The sequence below is a fragment of the Chionomys nivalis genome, chromosome X, assembly GCF_950005125.1.
Source record: "Chionomys nivalis chromosome X, mChiNiv1.1, whole genome shotgun sequence".
Lineage (NCBI taxonomy): Eukaryota > Metazoa > Chordata > Mammalia > Rodentia > Cricetidae > Chionomys > Chionomys nivalis.
The window spans coordinates 63,597,144-63,620,603 of record NC_080112.1 but is presented as its reverse complement, the minus strand read 5'-3'; the positions used below and the strand labels follow the sequence as shown (position 1 = coordinate 63,620,603).

At 41.0% G+C, this 23,460-nt stretch overlaps 1 protein-coding gene across 1 annotated transcript; it reads right to left on the bottom strand.

Moving 5' to 3' along the window:
- Positions 1-421: 421 nt before the first annotated feature.
- On the bottom strand, positions 422-1,444 carry LOC130868438 (Y-box-binding protein 1-like). Its single transcript, XM_057760665.1, has one exon. The coding sequence runs from the start codon at positions 1,442-1,444 to the stop codon at positions 422-424; it is 1,023 nt and encodes a 340-aa protein (XP_057616648.1).
- Between the last annotated feature and the right edge of the window lie 22,016 nt (positions 1,445-23,460).

Here is a 23,460-nt window from a genome sequence, read left to right as displayed (position 1 = left end):
CATATACCCACAGATCAGACCGACTCCTTGAAAACCAGGTAGAAACACCCTACGCCACCAGAAGCCCAAGGTACTATGTCACCACCAGAGCCTAGCCAGTAGTACAGCATGCCCTTATATTTCAACACAGCCTAAGCACAATACATGATCTTTTTAAATTAGTATTTAAGAACTTTATTTAGAGGTGTTTGCAGTTTGTTGGCATAATTTAAAGAACATTGAAGGTGTATTGAGAAAATTCAAATTAAATATACACATTTGTTAGGTAATACATGCTGCACAGTTAATGCTGATATTTCTATTGTATCCGGTCAACTGTCCAAAAGAAAGCACTTGATGTTCATTCGTTATTGTTGGTATTTCTTCTCCATTTCTTCTTGGATGTGCAGACCGTATGATGATATAGATGGTAACCCGGCATTTACTCAGTCATGCCTTGCTTGGTCTTGGCTGCAGACAGCTTCTTATCCTCTGGATCCGATGCCTTTGGTATCTCTTTCCCACTCTGTGGCTTTGAATTTTTTGGGGGTCTTTGTTGGTGATTGAAGTTGCAGTGATTATGACGTCGAGGTGGCTGCTGACCTTGGGTCTCCTCTCCTTGATTTTCCTCATAGTGCTCATTGCTGTCCTCTCTGGGCTGTCTTTGGCGAGGAGGGCCCCTGCAGAACTGTGGTCTGTAATTGCGATACATATGCGGTCTCACTCGTACACCTCGCCCTTTTTTAGCTTGGTAGCCAGCATCCTCCATCACTTGTCTTTGTGGGTCTTGTTGAGCTTGGCCTTCATGAGTGCATTCTGATTGCTCCTTCCTTCCCCCACTCTCCCTATTCCGGTAATTTTGCTGGGAATTGCGTGGAGGACCCCTACGACCTCGATAGCTTCTATATTGGTTATGCTCTGATGCATATTTACTACCTCGAATTTTAATTCCACCAGGGCCTGTAACATTTGATGCCATTGCACCCTTTTCTCCTTCAACAATATCAAACTCCACAGACTCTCCGTCTCCTACCCTGCGAAGGTACTTCTTGGGGTTATTTATCTTTATGGAAGACTGGTGGATGAATATGTCTTCTTTGGTGTCGTTTCTGTTGATGAATCCGTAACCCTTCTTGACATTGAACCATTTAACTGTCCCCAGAACCTTCCTTGCGATGAGCTTCTTCTCCCTGATGGCCGGCACTGCTGGTGTGAGACAACCTGGGATGTCACTGCCTGCGCTGCTGCTCATAGAGCCAGGCTTGGTATCTACAGCCCTGAGGATGGCATCAGGGGCAACAGCTGACTGCTGGGTCTTCGCCTCACTGGTTATGCCTGCTGTAGTGCTGACTCCAGTCTGCAGGGACTGCTGTGTCTCCTCCAGTGGTGTATTGGTGACTAGGTCAGCGGCATAGGTGGTGCTCTCAGGGCTCTTTGGGGCCAGCTGTCCACTCGCGGTGTCCATCGACCTCAAGGAAATAATCGTAAAACCAACTTTGTGATTGGGATTGAGGCCCTTAAAGGAGAGAAGAACGACATTCTTAAATAAACCAAGGAAAAGACAGCAAAATAATTGGCAGTTATCAGCAAATCCCTTAAAAAAGGACAAGCAATTTAAGAAAAATACAAACTGATCATAGAAACTATTTAAGACATGAAAATTGGAATAGAAACAATAAAGAAAACACAAACCTGGGGAACTCTGGAAATGGAAAATCTGTGTAAACAAATAGGAAACACAGATGCAAGCATCCCCAACAGAATACAAGATGTGAAAGAGACAATCTCAGGGAATAAAGACAAGAAAGAGGAAATGGACTCATCATTCCAAGAAAATGTTAAATCTAAACAATTCCTAATAGGAAATATCTAGAAAATCTGTCACATCTTGAAAACACCAAACCTAAGAATAATAGGTATTGAAGGAGAATGATCCCAGCCCCAAAAATCAGAGAATACATTTTACATAATCATAGAAAATTTCTCAGACCTAATGTAGGATTTGTCTATAAAAATACAAGTAGCTTTCAAAACTACAAAAGGATGGATCAGAAAAGAATGTCCCCACTCTACCTAATAAACAAACACTAAAGTTGCAGAATAAGGAACAAATATTAAAAGCTGCAAGAGAAAAAAAAAAGCAAAGTAAAATATACAGGCAGATATATAAGAATCACACCGACTACTCAATGGAAACTTTAAAAGCCAGAATTGTCTGGACAGAATTCTTGCAGATAATAAGAGCCTATCGATACCAGCACAGACTAATAAACCCAGTAAAACTTTCATAGCTGGATCAAATACAACATTTCATGAGAAAGTCAAATTTAAACAATTATCTTTCTAGAAACCCAGTCCTTCAGATGGTGCTGAAGGAAAACTCCAAACCAAGGAAGTTAATGTCACTCATGTAAACATAGGAAATAGAATATCTCACACTGACAAAATCCATACAAGGGGTATATGGAGACATGCACGCACACACACACACACACACACACATGAACGTGAACACACACACTTACATACACATACACACATACACCAACACACACACTCCACCATGACCTTCACCACCAGTATAAGAACAGAAAGAAACAGTCAGTGGTCATTAATATCTCTCCACATCTGTGTACTCAATTAGTCGATAAAAAGAAACTGGCTAAAAAAATGTATGTGATATCAGGACTGGTCTTTGCTGCATACCAGATCCCCCCCCCCAACATCAAAAGTAGATATTGCCTTAGAATAAAGGGTTGGGAAAAGCTTTTCCTATCAAATGGGCCTACAAAGCAAGCGGGTGTACCTATTCTAATAGCTCACAAAATAATCATCAAAGAAAAATTAATCAAAAGAGATGGTGAAGGACATTTATATGCATTGAAGGAAAAGTTGACTGGAATGACAGATCAATTTTGAACACATATGCTCCAAATAAAGGACTCCCACTTTTATAAAAGAACATTACTAAAGTTTAAATCACACATCGAATAGTGGGAAACTTCAACACTCCACTCTCACCAGTGGGCAGGTCTTTAAGACAGAAACTAAACAGAGAAAAGATGGAACTAACAGATATTATGACTCAAATTCACCTACTGGATATCTACAGAACATTTCACCCGAACATAAAAGTATATTCCTTCTTCTCAGCACCTCATCGAGCCTTCTCCAAAATTGATCACAAACTTGGTCACAAAGAAAGTCTGAACAAATAAAGGAAATCAGAAGTTACCCCTGTCACCTATCAGACCATCATGGATTAAAGTTGAGGTTCAACAACCACAGAAACATTAGAAAACCTACAAACTCAGAGAAACTGAACAGCTCTCTGCTTATTCACCACCCAGTCAATGAAGAAGTAAGAGAGAAATGAAAGACTTCCTAGAATTCAACGTAAATGAATGTACAACTTACCCAAATTCATGGGACACAGTGAACGTGGTGCTAACAGGAAAGTTCACAGCACTAAGTGCCTGTGTAAAGAAATGAGAGAATTCTCATACCAGTGACTTCATAGTACACATGAAAATTCTAGAACAAAAAGAAGCAGCCACACCCAAGAGGAGTAGACAGCAGGAAATATTCAAAGTCAGGGCTGAAATAAACAAAATAGAAACAAAAAAAGGCAATGCAAAGAATCAATTAAACAAAAGTTGGTTCTTTGAGAAAATCAAAAAGAAAAACAAATCCTTATTCATACTAACTAAAAGACACAGAGAGAATATCCACATTAACAAAATCAAAAATCAAAATGAAGTTATAATGACAGAAACTATGAAAGCCAAAGAATCATTAGGTCATTATTCCAAAATTCCACTACACAATATTGAAAATCTGAAAGAAATAGACAATTTTTTCTATGTAAACCACGTACCAACTTTCCATTAATATGAGATAAATAATTTAAACAGACCTATAACCCTCAAGGAATAGAAGCAGCATTTAAAAATCTACCAACTAAAAAGTGCCCTGACCAGATGGCTTCAACACAGAATTCTCTCAGATTTTTAAAGAAAAGCTAACAACAATACTACTCAAATTATTTCAAAAATAAAAACAAAAGCAATATCTCCATATTTATTTAATGAGGTTATTTTCCCCATTATACACAAACCACACAAAGACTTAACAAAAAGAAAATTACTAGACCAATCTTCTTCCTGATCATAGATGCAAAAATACTCAATAAAGTGCTTGCAAATGGAATCTATAAAACATCAAAAGAATCATTCACCATGATCAAGTGGACTTCAACCCAGCGATGAAGGCATGATTGGACATAGGAAAATCTTTCAATGTCGTTCGTCTTATAAAGAAACTGAAAGAAAATAAAAACACACGATGATCTCATTAGATTTTGAAAAGAGCATTAGAGAAAATTAAACACCTATGTTTTAATAAATAAAATTTGTGTAAAGTTCAGAAGTTCAAAAGTAAATCATTAAGAGGTCAGGTTTTGGTGGCACACATATTTAATTCAAGGATTTGGGAGTCAGAGGCAGAAGAATCTCTGTGAGTTCAAGCCTACCCTGAGTTACAAAAGATCAGAGCAGAAACAAATCCAGGAGGTGGTGGCCTACCCCTTTAATCCTGGTAGGAGGAATTCACATGCCTTTAATCCCTCCACTAGAGGGAATATAAAGTGAGAGGAGGAAAAGGCTTAGTCTGTTCAGGCTGAGCTTGTCCAGCCTTGGTAGAGGTTAAGACTTCATTAGAGGCTTGGCTACTTTGATTTTCCAGTGTTTGGGTCGAGCCCAGAGATCTGTCTCTGGATTTTTATTATTCATGCTACAAACATCCTGTCATGGTAAAAGTCTTGGAGAGATCAGGGATATAAGTGACATGTCTAAGCATAATAAATACAATATACAGCTAGCCGACAGCCAACATTCAATTAAATGGAGAGAAACTCAAGACAGCTCCATTAAAATCAGGAACAAGGCAAAGCTGTGCACTCTCTCTGTATCTATTCAATATACTGCTTGAAGTTCTAGCTAGACGAATAAGACAATTAATGGACACAATTAGAAAGGAAGAAGGTAACACACGACTGTTTGCAGGTGATAAAATATTCTGTACAATCTCCCCCCAAAATTTAAAAAGGTACCTCCTACAGCTGATCTGGCTGGATCCAAGATTAACTCAAAAAATCAGTAATCTTCCTATATACAAAGTTAAATGGGCTGAGAGAAAACTCAGTGAATAAAGACCCTTTGCAATAGTCAGAAATAATATAAAATATTTTGGGGTAACTCTAACCAAGCAAGTGAAATACATGTATGACAAGAACTTCAAATCTTTGATGAAATATGTTGGAGAAGATTTCAGAAGGTTTAAAGATCTCCCATGCTCATGGATCGGTAGGATTAACATAGTATAATGGTCATCTTAGCCAAAGAAATCTATAGAATCAATGGTGTCTCCATTATGCTCTCAACACAATTCTTACAGAATTTGAAAGGACAATATTCAATGATATATGGGAAAACAAAAAACCCAGGTCAACTTAAACAATCATTAACAAAACAAGAACTTACAGAGTTATCAACATCCCTGATTTCAATCTCTACCACAGAGCTATGGTAATAATAAAAACCACGTGGTATTGGCATAAAAACAGGCGGGTGGTTCAATGGAACCTAAATTTATTCAGGTTTAAATCTACACACCTGTGGACACCGGATTTTCAAAAATGAAGGCACAATTAATTAAGGGAAAAGAAGCATCTCCAACAAACGTTGCTGGTCTAACAAGATGTGTGCATGGGAAAGAATGAAAATAGCTCTATATCTATCACTGTGCACAAATATCAAGCCCAAGTGGACCAAACATCAAATTGAATGCAGATACATGGATCCTGAGGGAAGTGAAAGAGGGGAAGTAGCCTTGAGTGCATTGGCACACGAGACTCCTTCCTGAATACAACACCAATAGAGCAGACACTAGGATCAGCAGTTAAATCATAACCTAATGAAACTGAAAAGCTTCTGTAAGGCAAAGGACAGTATCAATATAACAAATTGACAGCCTACAAATGGGGAAAGATCTTCAATATGCCCACATCTCACAGAGTGCTGTTGTCCAAATATAGAAAGAACTCCAGGAACCAGATATGAAAATACAAATAATCCCTTTTAAAAATGGGGTACAGATCTTAACAGAGAATTCTGGACAGAAAAGTCTCAAATGGCTGAGGAACACTAAGAAATGTTGAACATCTTTAGCCATCGGTTCAATGCAAGTCAAATCTACTGAGAGATTTCACTGTGTACCTGTCAGAATGGCTAATGTCAAAATCTCAAGGGACAGCTCAGAGAAGTTAGGATTTGGAGCACATGCCACAATCCTCCAAGGTTGATGGGGGTGTAAACCTGTACAGGCACTAAGGAAGTCAATATGGCAGTTTCTCAGAAAGTTGGGAATCGATCTACCTCAACATCCAGCTACACCATTCTTGGCCAAATACCCAAAGGATGCTCAATCCTACCACCAGAACTTTTGATCAACTATGTTCCTAGCAGCTTTATTTGTAATAGGTAGAACCTGGAAACAAACTAGATGTTCCTCATCTGAAGAATGAATTTTTTTTTATTAATTTTTTTTAATTAAAAATTTCCGCCTCCTCCCCGCCTCCCTTCTTTTCCCTCCCCCTCCCCACACTCCCCACGCCCCACTCTTCTCCCCCCTCCCTCTCCAGTCCAAAGAGCAGTCAGGGTTCCCTGCCCTGTGGACAGTAAAAGGTCCTCCCCACTCCATCCAGGTCTAGGAAGGTGAGCATCCAAACCGGCTAGGCTCCCACCAAGCCAGTACATGCAGTAGGGTCAAAACTCAGTGCCATTGTCCTTGGCTTCTCACAGCCCTCATTGTCCACCATATTCAGTGAGTCCGGTTTTATCCCATGCATTTTCAGTCCCAGTCCGCTGGCCTTGGTGATCTCCTAATAGATCAGCCCCATTGTCTCAGTGGGTGGGTGCCCCCCTTGCAGTCTTGACTTCCTTGCTCATGTTCTCCCTCTTTCTGTTCCTCATTTGGACCTTGGGAGCTCAGTCCATTGCTCCATTGTGGGTCTCTGTCTCTATCTCCATCCATCGCCAGATGAAGGTTCTATGATGATATGGAAGATATTCGTTAGTATGGCTATAGGATCATGCCATTTCATACTCTCTCTCCTCAGCTACCCAAGGACCTATTAGGCTACATTTCTGAACCCCTGGGAACCCCTCTAGAGTCAAGGCTCTTGCCAACCCTAAAATGGCTCCCTTAATTAAGATATATACTTCCCTGCTCCCATATCCAAACTTCCATTATCCCAACCATCCCATTCCCCCAAGTTCTCCCTATCTTCCCCTTCTCACTTTTCTCTCCCCATCTCCCCTTTCCCCCATTCCACCCTACCCCCCCAGTTCCCAAATTTTTGCCCAGCAATCTTGAGTACTTCCAATATCCAGTGGGATAACTATATGTTTTTCTTTGGGTTCACCTTCTTATTCAGCTTCTCTAGGATCGCGAATTATAGGCTCACAGTCCTATATTTATGGCTAAAAGTGGACTATTACTCAGCTCTCATAAATAATGTCATTATGAAATTCAATGGCAAATGGATGGAACTAGAATAAAATCATCCTTCCTGAGCTAACCCAAACCCAGAAAGACAATGAGGGGTGACTTATTTATAAGCTGACATTGACTCTAAAAGATAACCATGCTACAAGCTATAGACTCAGAGAGGCTTAGTTACAAGGATGGCTCACAGACAGCACCCGAGAAAGCGTACTTGGCCTAGAGAAAGCATATAGACTGTGTTTGGTTTGATTTTTGGAGTGTAGGAATCGCCAGGTTTTCAAAAAAATGCAGCTAGTTCTTAGAAAGAAAGATGAAAGTACCTCTTCAACTTACCTGCATCTTTCACAGAAGTGTGGAGACCCTGAAACCCAAGGCAGCCTGACCTATGCCCTAGCTACGAATCCTCTGCTAGTGTCACGTAGATTATTAGTGTGGGGGATACAAAATGGCAATGGCATGTTTCTGCTGCCTTGGTGTGCGAGTTCAGGAAGGAGATTTGGGACACTCAGGTCTTGTGTGTATTTATGCCACGATTAATGGATTCCTCCTCTTCTGTGTCTCATGGGCAACGTGTGAATTCATTGCCCCTCAGATGGGACTACCTCATTCAACAAATGCAACTATATGGCTTTCATCACAAGCCTTGGCTCCAACACAGGATGTGCTGAATATACCTAGCAATGCCTCAGCTTAGATTCTTAAGAAGCACTTAGCATTTTAAGATGCAGTCCTGGTCAAAAATAATTATTGATAAGCAATAAAGGCAAATCCAAATGGAAAAGACCTCTAAATGTGTGACAGTGTTGGAAAAATGTATGTAGACTTGGGAGAGAGAAGAAAAAAGTATAGAGAGTTATGAAAATAAGAAAACGGTTTATAAAAAAGCATAAAGATTTTAAACAGACAGTACAGACACTCAAAGATTAAAGTAGTAAAAGAAAAATAAGCCACGTATAGATGGAATATACACAGAGAGTTCTGGATTGTGTATATTAATGTGTTTTCTTTGAAGTGTTTGGCTGTGAAGAAGCTAAGTAACCATCATATATACATAAAGGTATCTTGATAACAGAATTTGAGTCCAAGGATATATTGCTATGGAAAAGAGGCTCTGCTTTTGTTTTCACAGAAGATGAGAACCTCTGGATTCATTCCAGGTTAATGTTGTTGGTGCACCAACACCCCCTGAATGGTTACCTTGTATACCCCCCAAATATACTTTGCCCAACAAAAAGCAGGAAGAAGTATGGAGAGAAAATGCCCATATTCCCAAATATTATTTGTAAATGTTTCTTTACATTTAAAGGGGGATATGCTACAGATATTTGCATTGGAATGGCTACAAATTTAAAGTCAAGTTTGTGCTATTGATTTGGTATTGTGTTTGTGTAGCACATTTGAAATATAATATATAATTAAGAAATATATGTTAATGGATTGCATCTATAATAATCAAACTTGTAGTCATGTTGGTTAGGTTTTCTAGATATATAGAGGTACATTTTAGTTAGATAAGTATTCTTCAAATCTTTCAGAGAACATCAGATTATGGCATCTAAAATATTTTAAAAACTTAAGACTTTTGATGACAGTGAGACATATCTGCTTCTCGCAGCAACAGTTACCCTAAGAGGAAGATAGGCATCAAAGAGGCTCCTTATGGAGTTGGCTAGCCATTTGTTCAAGGAACTGCTCTTGCTTGGGATGTTTGAAGAATTGGACGTGCAGGATCCACAGAGAAATGACTGCTGAACTTGCCTACAGGTGAGTCTGTCCTTCAGAGTTTCTGCTTTATGAAAGGGTCTCCCAGACATTCTGCAGGACACAGAAAATGTGACTGACAAACAGTCTTTGAAATTTCCTGCTTCATGGCAAACTATGTTGGATGCTATGGGCCTGTAGGCTGAAGATGGATGCCCCAATGGTACACAGTAACTTTGGGTGACTGTCCAGGCAGTGAGATGTCTTTGTCAATTTTAGAGTTTTAGAAGTTGCTTGCAATGCACTTCCTGTTAACTTAGGTAGTTGTCTTATGGAGTTGACTACTAGAAGTTATAGTTATAGTTTTTCTTAGTTATGATAAAAGATAAAGTAGATATAAATATTGTAGCTATAATTTATACTTGATACCTGTTTTATTATATGTATTTTACTATGTTAAAATCAAAACTTCTTTTTTATTTAAAAAGAAAAGAGGAGGTGATGTGGGATTCCCCTCTGTATGCTGTGGAGACTATTGGTTAATAAAGAATTTGCCTTGGCCTGTGGATGGGGCAAAACTTAGGCAGGTGGGGAACACTAAACTGAATGCTGGGAGAAAGGAGGCAGAGAGAAGCCATGTGGCCCCTCCAGAGACAGATGCTATGAACTTTACCTGGTAAGCCATAGCCATGTGGCAATATACAGATTACTAGAAATTTGGTTGAATTAATATATGCATGTTAGCCAATAAGAAGCTAGATCTAATGTGCCAAGCAGTGTTTTAAATAATACAGTTTCTGTGTGGTTACTTTGGGAACTGAGATGCCAGGTGGCCAGGAAATGAACAAGTAGTTTTCCTTCAACACAAAAAAGAAAAGACAAAGAATACACATGTGTGAGAATGTGTGATAGTTTGATAGAAACCAGAGTGTCAATCACTTTCAGTTGGAAAAATTCTTTGGATGTTTGGTATACCCGGGGCAAGAGGGTTTCTCTGTGTTCCTGGTGGACAAAAGTTAGTGACAGAAAACACACTGGGCTAACCTGACCTACATACTGAGATCCTGTCTCTGATAACAACACCCCTCCCCGTGACAACAGCTCAGTTTGTCAACGTTTGTAAAGCTGGTGCTGTGCACAGTCACAGAGCAGACAGGCTTCTGTTTTTGGAGGCCTTTCCATGATGAAGATGCAAAAATGCTCATGATAATAGCAAAACCACTGGAAAGACCCTCTCTTCCCATTTACTGTAGAATGGTGGGACATGGTCACCATGCCCTAAGACTATGGCTGAATGCAAGTTAATGATGGCGAGGATTTATCACATAAGGTCCTGAGAGGCTACGTGGATGGGCCTGGCATATAAAATACAATGCAGAAGAAGGGAAGCGATCCACAAATAGAAACATGTGGTATGGTTTCTACTATATAGCTTCATATAAACTGCATTGTTTATGGAATTGCACCCTACAGCATTCCAAGCAGGGAGACCTGAGGAGCTGGCTGGACTTTCCAGATTTCATTATCAATTGCTTCAACCGCCAGGTTTCCCACCTGTAGGTGGAAGGGTGCCAATCTGTTTTGGCCTGATTTCTTCTTCTGACTCCTGTACCAGGAGGGCTAAAGACCAAGTATGTGAAAAACTGAGACGCAGGACTTAGCTCACAGGAACCAATTCTGAATAGTGTTTGTGTATGTGTGTGTGTGTGTGTGTGTGTACTGTGTGTCAACAGGCATAGACCGGATTCCTTACACAAGTTTGTTGATATCTTGATCACTCAGCTATGGTTCTAGTACTGTTATACTATTTGTTTAGAGACCTGAAATCTAACTTTGTTTCAAAACTGCCCTTGAACTTGGGATCATATTCTCTCAGCATCAACAGTGACAGAGATGCAGGTCTGTCCCATCAATCAAGGCTACTCTTTACTTAAGAATTTTAAAGATTTGATTATGGAAGTGTTCACCTTTGTTAAGATTACTCCAAGATGTCAGTTTGTGGAGAGCACCTATATTCTTGGAAGCAGCCTGGATTCTTTAGGAATTCCCATGGGGCCACTTGGCCAACAACTCTATTAGATGTAACCTAACCCCAATACTGAAACTTCCTTTGGTGATAAGAGATGGGAAGTTGGGATTCTGTCTCACGCATTATTTGGTGATTTCCTTTCAATCACCATCACATATGTATATATTTGAGGAGGTTTCTACTGTTTTAGCTTTCTATAATACCTCCCAAATAGTCCTTAATATCACTGTCTCTCCCAATGTAACCCTGTGTACGGAAAGAGTACAAGAGTCAGCATGACAGGAAGGCCCTAAAAGAAAATGACCCTCTAAGTCAACGTGAGCAAAGCTCCTATGAACTCACAGAGACTGAAGCAGAATGCACAGGCCCTGCATGGGTCTGCACCAGGTACTTTGTGCATATATCATGACTTTCTGTTTAGAGTTTTCATGGGATTCCTAAGTGAGCAAACACGTGAGTCTCTGATTCGTATGCCTTTTCTCAGTCACTTTTCCTACTGTGGGTTTGTCTTGTCCAACTTTAATGTGATAGTTTTTGTTTGGTTTTGTTGTTCTTTATTTTGTTATATTGTTTTAAAAATGAAAGAATGAAAGAAAAAAGAATGAGCTAATATGATAAAGAGTAACAACAGAACTGGCAAACCTGTTTGGAGAGGAAACTCAGGTTACTACATTGAGTATATGAACCACTCCAAGGCAGGTCTCATGCTCAGGAGTAGTTGACACCATGTAGTGGACTCCACAGATTTTTTTGTGCTTTTTCAAAATTGTTTGCAGTTTGGGGGCTTGTTTTGCTTTAGATTTTTTTCCTTTGGGGTGTATTTTCTTGGTTTCAGAGGTTTTGTTGTTGTAGTTGGTTTTTGATTGGTTTTGCTATTTTGAAGAAAACACTAAAAGTTGGGTAGGTTGGCAGGGAGAGAGGTTCTGGAAGGTTTTTGGGGAGGAGAACATGATCAAATATATTTAAATTTAAACATTGTTTTAAATATTAAAAATATAATAATGAAAAATAAACAAAATTTTATTCTTGGGTATTTAATTTGATTTAATGTTATTTTATTCATTTATTTTGAGACTACTGAAATGGGACTTTCCCCTGATATCGTCCTGAGCATGTTTATTATTGGTATATAGAAAACAGAATTAGTTGAAATGCTGTCTTTCTATAAGAATATTTCTATCAGGCATAAGCATTTGCAGGTGGAATATTTGGGGCGATTCAAATCTAGCATCATATGGTTTTCAAGTAGGGAAATTTTGACTTTTTCCTTTCTTGTTTCTCTTCCTTTTGTTCCTTTATCTTGCCTTTTTTTAGTGAAATGCAGGCACTGCGTTGAGTAAGAGTGAGCCCCTGGCTCATCCCTGATGTTAGAGGAAATTCTTTCAACCTTCCCAAAGCTAGGACAATGTTGACCTAAAGTCTGTTGTAGGTAGATTTTCCATGTGAAGTTATGTTCCTACTTCAGGACTTTGGAAATTTGTCAAAGTCCTTTTCTGCATCTGTTAGGATGTTCATATGTCTTTTGTGTTTGAGTGTATTTACATTGGTGTTATTCAGGGAAATCTAAAAATATCATCTTCTGCTGAGATCAGACAGTACCAATGGTCCAAAGAATGACTCACTCAAACTCACCTCTAGAGTGAACCCTGTTCTTCAGGGGCTATTTGCAGAGTGCTGGGTGACTTATGGACAGCTGTGCTTTCCTGAAAGTCATCCACCAGCCTCCAACCAACTACCCTCAGCTTTCCTAGTTCCTTGTTCATGTGACTCTAGTCTAGAGTAGGACATACATAAACCTGACTTCAGGGTGTTATATGCCAACTTAAGCAGTAGGAGGTGACTGACTGGGGACTCAGATAACATAAGGTAAAGAAAAGACAGGAGTCCCGTGATTCAATTCTCAGTCATGTTTCATACTTACCAGACATTGTCTTGGGGTTGACAAAGACTGTACAGTCTTGGGAAAGGTCGTTTGTTTTGCTACCATCTGGCACAGAGAGCAGAGCAATATGAAGCCTTGATGCAAGATAGAATGAATGTAGCAAAAATTTGGAGGGACATCTCGAATTCATATTCACTGTTCCATATTTATTGATAAACACATTGGAACATCCTTACATCCCTGACTGTAATCTTCTTCGCCATAGTGGAAGGTCTGATTTGATGCGTTGTTGAATTTCATTTATAAGAACATTTCTACATTATTTTCATTAAGAGCATTTGTGCATACTCATGAGGTAAATTGTCATCAAAATTACTTTTGCTGTTGATGATTCCTCGTGCAGTTTGAGTATCATGTTGATACTACTTTCAAGAACTGTGATTTGTAGTGTTCCTTCCTTTCCCGTTTCATGGACTAATTTGAGCAGCAGTGCCCTCAGTACTTTCATGGCCTGGTGGAACTCAGTTTATCCTACCTGATCCTCCCCCTTTCAATGTTGAATTTTTTTTTACAGCTTCTTGCTAGCCACTGATCTGTGCCTGTTTTCTATATGCACTTGGTTCCATTTTGTTCAATCAAATGCATTTACACATGTATGCAGTTCTTGTAGAACTTTTTTTTTATTATTACTATTTATTAAAGATTTCTGCGGCCTCTCTGTTCCTATCCCACCCAGCTTGCATCCAGAACCCTTCTTCCTTCTGCCCCCTTCCTTCTTTGGGCACATAACACCACCTAGCTCAGCCTGTCTGGGCGCTGGGGGTGAATCCTCAGGGCAAACAGGCGGACGGGAGTTCCTTTGTTTCACTGGCCTGCCGGCACCAAGCAAGGTAGGCGCTTTGTTTACAAACTACCCAACCAGCAAGGAGAGCGGATCTTGGCACCAGGAGAGCCATCATTGGCCACGGAGATCTGATATTGTCACCAGGAGAGACATCACTGGAGCACCAGGAGAACCATCACTGGGGAGTACCATCACTGGGAAGGTACAACAGTAGGCAAGGAGACCTGATCCTGTAAAAGAAGATCCATAGGAGAGCATTCGGAGGAAGAGATGGGTAGGCGCCAATGCAAGAATTCACCCAACAATCTGAAAAATAATAGGAAACTACCAGAACCCAGCGACCTCACATCAGGAGGACATGAACACCTTAATCATGAAGAAGTAGAAAAAATTGACTTTATGAAAGTGATTGACACCCTTAAACAGCATGTAAAAAATGCCCTTATAGAAATGGATGAGAAGTATAACAGAAAGTTTGAAGAATTGAGTAAATCAGTGAATGATACCCTAGAAAACCAAGGAAAAACAATCAAACAGATAATGGAAACAGTTCAAGACTTAAAAACTGAAATGGAGGCAAAGAAGAAAACACAAACAGAAGGCCGGCTGGACAGGGAAAATCTAGGTAAACGAATAGAGTCTACAGAAACAAGCATAACCAACAGAATACAAGAGATAGAAGAAAGAATCTCAGATTCTGAAGATACCATAGAGAAAATAAACACGCTGATCAAAGAAAACAGCAAGGCCAACAAACTCTCATCACAAAACATTCAGGAAATATGGGACACAATAAAAAGACCAAACCTAAGAATAATAGGAGTAGAAGAAGGGGAAGAAGCGCATCTCAACGGTCCAGAAAATATATTTAATAAAATTATAGAAGAAAACTTTCCCAACCTAAAGAAAGATATACCTAAGAAGGTTCAAGAAGCATACAGAACACCGAATAGGCTGGATCAAAAAAAAACATCCCCTCGCCATATAATAATCAAAACACAAAGCATACAGAACAAAGAAAGAATATTAAGAGCTGCAAAGGAAAAAGGCCAAGTTACTTATAAAGGTAAACCTATCAGACTTACACCTGACTTCTCTATGGAAACAATGAAAGCCAGAAGGTCCTGGATAGATGTACTGCAGAAACTAAGATACTGTGGATGCAAGCCCAGACTACTATACCCAGCCAAACTTTCGTTCACTATAAATGGAGAAAACAAAATTTTCCAGGATAAAAACAAATTTAAACAATACGTAGCCACAAATCCAGCCTTACAGAAAGTAATAGAAGGAAAATCACTAACCAAAGAGTCCAACAATGACCACAATATCTCAGACAACTAGAGACCCTTCACCAGCGCAACACAAAGAAGGGAAACACACAAAATTTACTACTAAAAAAATGACCGGAGTTAACAACCACTGGTCATTAATATCACTTAATGTCAATGGACTCAACTCACCTATAAAAAGGCACAGACTAAGAGATTGGATACGAAAACAGGATCCAACATTCTGCTGTTTACAAGAAACACACCTCAACTACAAAGACAGACACCTACTGAGAGTAAAGGGTTGGGATAAGGCGTATCAAGTTAATGGACCTAAGAAACAAGCAGGTGTGGCCATACTAATTTCTAACAAAGTTGACTTCAAACTTAAATCAATCAGAAGAGATGGAGAGGGACATTTTCTACTCATAACAGGAACAATTCATCAGGATGAAGTCTCAATCCTGAATATCTATGCCCCTAATACAAAAGCACCCACGTACGTAAAAGAAACATTGCTAAAACTCAAGGCAGCAATCAAACCGCACACATTAATAGTAGGAGACTTTAACACTCCTCTCTCACCAATGGACAGGTCAATTAGACAGAAACCTAACAGAGAAATAAGAGAATTATTGGAGGTAATGAATCAAATGGACTTAACAGACATCTATAGAATATTCCACCCAAATAGGAAAGAATATACCTTCTTCTCTGCAGCTCATGGAACCTTCTCGAAAATTGACCACATACTCGGTAACAAAGCAAACATCCACAGTTACAAAAAAATATCTGTAACCACCTGTATCTTATCAGATCACCATGGATTAAAGCTAGAATTCAACAACAATGCTACCCCCAGAAAGCCTACAAACTCATGGAAACTGAACAGTCAACTATTGAACCATACCTGGATTAAGGAAGAAATAAAGAAAGAAATTAAAGTCTTCCTTGAATTCAATGAAAATAAAGAAACAACATACTCAAACCTATGGGACACTATGAAAGCAGTCCTGAGAAGAAAGTTCATAGCACTAAGTGCCCACGTAAAGAAAACAGAGAAAGCACACATTGGAGACTTAACAGCCCACCTGAAAGCTCTAGAAAAAAAAGAAGCAGACTCACCTAGAAGGAGTATAAGACTGGAAATAATCAAACTAAGGGCTGAAATCAACAAAATAGAAACACAGAAAACAATTGAAAGAATCAACGAAACAAAAAGCTGGTTCCTGGAGAAAATCAACAAGATTGATAAACCCCTATCCAAACTAATCAAACGGCAGAGAGAGAATTTGCAAATTAATAAAATTAGAAATGAAAAGGGGGACATAACCACAGACACAGAGGAAATTCAGAGAATCATTAGATCTTACTACAAAAGCCTGTATGCCACAAAACTGGAAAATGTTAAAGAAACGGACACTTTTTTAGATGAATACCATATACCAAAGTTAAACCAGGACCAGGTAAAAAACCTAAATAGACCTGTGAGTCGTGAAGAATTAGAAGCTGTTATCAAAAACCTCCCTTCCAAAAAGAGTCCAGGACCAGATGGTTTCAATGCGGAATTCTACCAGACCTTCCAAGAAGACCTAATACCTATACTCCTAAATGTATTTCACAATATAGAAACAGAAGAGTCATTGCCAAATTCCTTCTATGAAGCTACAGTAACTCTGATACCAAAACCACACAAAGACACAACCAAGAAAGAGAATTACAGGCCAATCTCACTCATGAACATCGACGCAAAAATCCTCAACAAAATACTGGCAAACCGAATCCAAGAACACATTAGAAAAATTATCCATTATGATCAAGTAGGCTTCATCCCAGTGATGCAGGGCTGGTTTAACATACGCAAATCTATCAATGTAATCCATCATATAAATAAACTGAAAGAAAAAAACCATATGATAGTTTCATTAGATGCTGAAAAAGCATTTGACAAAATTCAACATCCCTTTATGATAAAAGTCTTGGAGAGATTAGGGATACAAGGGCCATACCTAAATATAATTAAAGCTATTTACAGAAAGCCGACAGCTAACATCAAATTAAATCGAGAGAAACTTAAAGCCATCCCACTAAAATCAGGAACACGCCAAGGCTGTCCACTCTCCCCATACCTCTTCAATATAGTTCTTGAAGTCTTAGCAATAGCAATAAGACAACATAAGGGGATCAAGGGGATTCGAATTGGAAAGGAAGAAGTTAAACTTGCGTTATTTGCAGATGATATGATAGTGTACTTAAGCGACCCCAAAAACTCCACCAAAGAACTTCTACAGCTGATAAATACCTTTAGTAATGTGGCAGGATACAAGATCAACTCCAAAAAATCAGTTGCCCTCTTATACACAAAGGATATTGATTATTATATGACGAGGAGATGTTTTTTTTTGATCCAGTCGATTCGGTGTTCTGTATGCTTCTTGGACCTTCAAAGGAATATCTTTCTTAAGGTTGGGAAAGTTTTCTTCTATAATTTTATTAAATATATTTTCTGGACCTTTGAGCTGTACTTCTTCTCCTTCTATCCCTATTATTCTTAGGTTTGGTCTTTTTATTGTGTCCCAGATTTCCTGAATGTTTTGTGATGAGAATTTGTTGGTTATGCTGTTTTCTTTGATCAGAGAGTTTATTTTCTCTATGGTATCTTCAGTGTCTGAGATTCTTTCTTCTATCTCTTGTAATCTGTTGGTGGTACTTGTCTCTGTAGTTCCTGATCGTTTATCCAAATTTTCCATCTCCATCCTTCCCTCTGTTTGTGTTTTCTTTATTACTTCCACTTCATTCTTCAAGTCTTGAACTGTTTCCCTTACCTGTTTGATTACTTTTTCTTGTTTCTCTTGGTTTTCTTGGGTATCTTTGAGATATTTATTCATTTCCTCTACCTTTTTGATTGTAATCTCTAATTGATTATGGCAGTTTTTCACCTCCTGTTTAAGGTCCTCTATTGTTTTCATATAATTCACTTTTGAGTCGAATTCTTCTAATTCTTCTGGATTAGCGTGTACACTTCTCATTTCGGGATTCCTGGATTCTGGTGATGTTACGTTGCTTTTCAAGTTGTTGGGGGAATTCTTGCATTGGCGCCTGCCCATCTTTTCCTTCAAATGGAGCTAGGAGAGGCCTGGTGTCTTGGACCAGTCTTTGCTGTGACTAACTCTCTGGGTGTATCTCCTCAGTGTAGGGGCAGGAACCGTTCCCTTGCAGATGAACTCCTCAACACCAAAACAGGGATGCCTGGTGTTCCAATGACCCGCGGAAAGAAGGCCGAATGCTGTAGGGCGGGGTTGAGTAGAACACAGGCAACACTGCAGTACAAGCTGGAGGTGCCTGCGCTCCCTTTCGGGGGTTACTGAGGCCTGCCCGCTAGGCAGGCACTCACGGCTCTGGTTGGGTAGCCTTAGTGTAGGGGGGGTTTCTCTACCGGGACAGTCCGCCCCAGGCTAGTACACACTCACCCGACCAGATGGAACTTCTCAGCACCTACACAGGGACTCCTGGTAGCCCCAATGAGCCAGGGACCAAGGGAAGTAGGGGGCAGGCAGAGCAGGTCCAGGAGAGCACAGCAGACACTGCAGCCCCAGCAGCCAGGGCCCGCGATCCCTGGCGGGGACCTTGAGGCCTGCCCTCTAGTCAGGCACTCACTGCTCTGGGTTGGTAGCCTTAGTGAAAGGGCAGGAAACTGTTCTACAGCAAAGGACCTTGCAGACAAGGCAGGCTTGGGGGTGGGGGTGGGGGCGCGTGTGTAGGAAAGAAAGCCCTGCAGCAGGAGCTGGGGGAGGGGGGTTTGTGCTCTCTACCGGGACAGTCCTCCCCAGGATAGCACACACTCACCCGTCCAGATGGGACTTCTCAGCACCTACAGAGGAACTCCTGGTAGCCCCCATGAGTCAGGGACCAAGGGAAATAGGGGGCAGGCAGAGCAGGTCCAGGAGAGCACAGCAGACACTGCAGCCCCAGCAGCAGGGGCCCCGCGTTCCCTGGCGGGGACCTTGAGGCCTGCCCTCTAGTCAGGCTCTCACTGCTCTGGGTTGGTAGCCTTAGTGAAAGGGCAGGGAACTGTTCCACAGCAAAGGACCTTGCAGACAAGGCAGCTTTGGGGGTGGGGGTGGGGCGATTTCTCAGGAAATTTGGGATCAACCTACCCCAAGATCCAGTAATACCACTATTGGGAATATACCCAAGAGATGCCCCATCAAATGACAAAAGTATCTGTTCAACTATGTTCATAGCAGCATTGTTTGTAATAGCCAAAACCTGGAAACAACCTAGATGCCCTTCAGTGGAGGAATGGATGAAGAAAGTGTGGAATATATACATATTAGAGTACTACTCAGCGGTAAAAAAACAATGACTTCTCGAATTTTGCGTGCAAATGGATGGAAATAGAAAACACTATCCTGAGTGAGGTATCCCAGACCCAAAAAGAGGAACATGGGATGTACTCACTCATAATCGGTTTCTAGCCATAAATAAAGGACATTGAGCATATAATTTGTGATCCTAAAAAAGCTAAATAAGAAAGTGAACCCAAAGAAAATCATATAGTCATCCTCCAGGAGAGGGGAAGTAGACAAGATTGCAGGGCAAAAATTGGGAACTTGCGGGTGAGGTGGCAAGGGACAAAGGGGAAATGGGATGAGAAACATGAGAAGGGGAGGATGGGAGGAGCTCGGGGGATTGGGATGGTTGGGATATAGGAAGGGAGGATACGGGAGCAGCAAAGTATATATCCTAACTAAGAGAGCCATCTTAGGGTTGGCAAGAAACTTGACTCTAGAGGGGTTAGCAGGTGTCCAGGGAGATGTCCCCAGCTGGTACCTTGGGCAACTAAGGAGAGGGAACCTGAAATGACCCTATCCTATACTGATGAATATCTTGCATATCACCTTAGAACCTGCATCTGGCGATGGATCGAGGTAGAGACAGAGTCTCAGTTTGGAGCAACGGTCTGAGCTCTTAAGGTCCAAATGAGGAGCAGAAGGAGGGAGAACATGAGCAAAGAAACCAGGACCACGAGGGATGCACCCACCCACTGTCACAGTGGAACTGATTTATTGTGAGCCCACCAAGGCCAGCTGGTCTGGGACTGAATAAGCATGGGTTGAAACTGGACTCTCTGAACATGGCGGACAATGAAGGCTGATGAGAAGCCAAGGACAATGGCACTAGGTTTCGATCCTAAAGCCTAATACATGAACTGGCTTTGTGGGCGCTTAGCCTGTTTAGACGCTCACCTTCCTGGACATAGATAGAAGACCTTCGTCTTCCCGCAGGGCAGAGAATTTGGACGGCTCTTCAGTATCGAGAGGGAGGGGGAATGGTGTGGGGGGAGGAGAAGAGGAGTGGGGATAGGGGGAGGGGAGTGGGGGGAGGGGGCAATATTTGGGAGGAGGGAAGGGAAATGGAAAACGGGGAGCAGGTGGAAATTTTAATTAAAAAAGAATAAAAATAAAAAAAAGGATATGGAAGCAGAGAGGGAAATAAGAGAATCATCACCTTTCACGATAGCCACAAACAGCATAAAATATCTTGGGGTAACTCTAACCAAGGAAGTGAAAGATCTATTTGACAAGAACTTTAAGTCTTTGAAGAAAGAAATTGAAGAGGATACCAGAAAATGGAAGGATCTCCCTTGCTCTTGGATTGGGAGGATCAACATAGTAAAAATGGCAATTCTACCAAAGGCAATCTGTAGATTCAATGCAATCCCCATCAAGGTCCCATCAAAATTCTTCACAGATCTTGAGAGGACAATAATCAGCTTTATATGGAAAAACAAAAAACCCAGGATAGCGAAAACAATCTTATACAATAAAGGAACTTCTGGAGGCATTACCATCCCTGACTTCAAACTCTATTACAGAGCTACAGTAATGAAAACAGCGTGGTACTGGCATAAAAACAGAGAAGTCGACCAATGGAATTGTATAGAAGACCCGGATTTTAACCCACAAACCTATGAAGACCTCATTTTCGATAAAGGAGCTAAAAGTGTACAATGGAAGAAAGAAAGCATCTTCAACAAATGGTGCTGGCACAACTGGATGTCAACCTGTAGAAGAATGAAAATAGACCCATATCTATCACCATGCACAAAACTCAAGTCCAAATGGATCAAAGACCTCAATATCAGTCTAAACACACTCAACCTGATAGAAGAGAAAATGGGAAGTACCCTTCAAGATATGGGCACAGGAGATCGCTTCCTATGTATAACCCCAGCAGCACAGACATTAAGGGCAACATTGAATAAATGGGACCTCCTGAAACTGAGAAGCTTCTGTAAAGCAAAGGACACTGTCACTAAGACAAAAAGGCACCCTACTGACTGGGAGAAGATCTTCACCAACCCCGCAACAGACAAAGGTCTGATCTCCAAAATATATAAAGAACTCAAGAAACTAGACGTTAAAATGATAATTAGCCCAATTAAAAAATGGGGCACTGAACTGAACAGAGAATCCTCAACAGAAGAAATTCAAATGGCCAAAAGATACTTAAGGTCATGCTCAACATCCTTAGCGATCAGAGAAATGCAAATCAAAACAACTTTGAGATATCATCTTACACCTGTCAGAATGGCTAAAATCAAAAACACCAAAGATAGCCTTTGCTGGAGAGGTTGTGGAGAAAGGGGTACCCTCATCCATTGCTGGTGGGACTGCAAACTTGTGCAACCACTTTGGAAATCAGTGTGGCGGTTTCTCAGAAAAATTGGGATCAACCAACCCCTGGATCCAGCAATACCACTCCTGGGCATATACCCAAGAGATTCCTTATCATATGACAAAAGCATTTGTTCAACTATGTTCATAGCAGCATTATTTGTAATAGCCAGAACCTGGAAGCATCCTAGGTGTCCTTCAATGGAAGAGTGGATGAAGAAAGTGTGGAATATATACACATTAGAGTACTACTCTGAAGTAAAAAACAATGACTTCTCGAATTTTGCATGCAAATGGATGGAAATAGAAAATACTATCCTGAGTGAGGTAACCCAGACCCAAAAAGAAGATCATGGGATGTACTCACTCATAATTGGTTTCTAGCTATGGATAGGGGGCCTCTGAGTCTATAATATGTGGTCCTAAAGAAGCTAAACAAGAGGGCAAACCCAAGGAAAAACATATAGTTATCCTCCTGGCTATGGGAAGTAGACAAGAGTGCCGGGCAAAAAATTGGAATCTTGGGGGTAGGGTGGGATGGGGGTAAGGGAAGATGGAGAGAGAAAAGTGTGAAGGAGAGGATGAGGGGAACTTGGGGAAACGGGATGATTGGGGATATAGGAAGGTTGGATAGGGGAGCAGGGAAACTCATATCTTAGTTAAGGGAACCACCTAAGTGTTGGCAAGAGACTTGAACTTGATGTGGCTACCAGATGCCCAGGGCAATGTCCCCAGTTAGTTCCTTGGGCACCTGAGGATAGGGAACCTGAAATGATCCTACCCTATAGCCATACTGATGAATATCTTGCATATCACCATAGAACCTTCATCTAGCGATGGATGGAGATAGAGACAGAGACCCACACTGGAGCACCAGACTGAGCTCCCAAGGTCCTAATGAGGAGCAGAAGGAGGGAGAACATGTACAATGAAGTCAGGACCACGAGGGGTGCACCCACCCACTGAGACAGTCGGACCTATCTATGGGGAGCTCACCAAGGCCAGCTGGACTGTGACTGAAAAAGCATGGGATAAAACCGGACTCTCTGAACATGGTGGACAATGAGAGCTGACAAGAGGCCAAGGACAATGGCACGGGGTGTTGATCCTACTTCAGGTTCTGGCTTTGTGGGAGCCTAGACAGTTTGGATGTTCAACTTCCTAGATCTGGATGGAGGGGGGAGGACCTTGGACTTTCCACAGGGCAGGGAACCCTGACTGCTCCTGGGACTGGAGAGGGAGGAGAAGAGGAGAGGGGGGGAGGGGGAGAGGGGCGGGAGGAGGGGGAGGGAAATGGGAGGCGGGGAGGAGGCGGAAAATTTTTTTTTTTCAATAAAAAAAAAAAAGATTTCTGCCTTCTCCCTGCCACCACCTCCCATTTCCCTCCCCCTCCCCCATCAAGTCCCCCTCCCTCATCATCCCTAAGAGTAATCCGGGTTACCTGCCCTGTGGGAAGTCCCAAGGACCACCCACCTCCATCCAGGTCTAGTAAGGTGAGCATCCAAAGT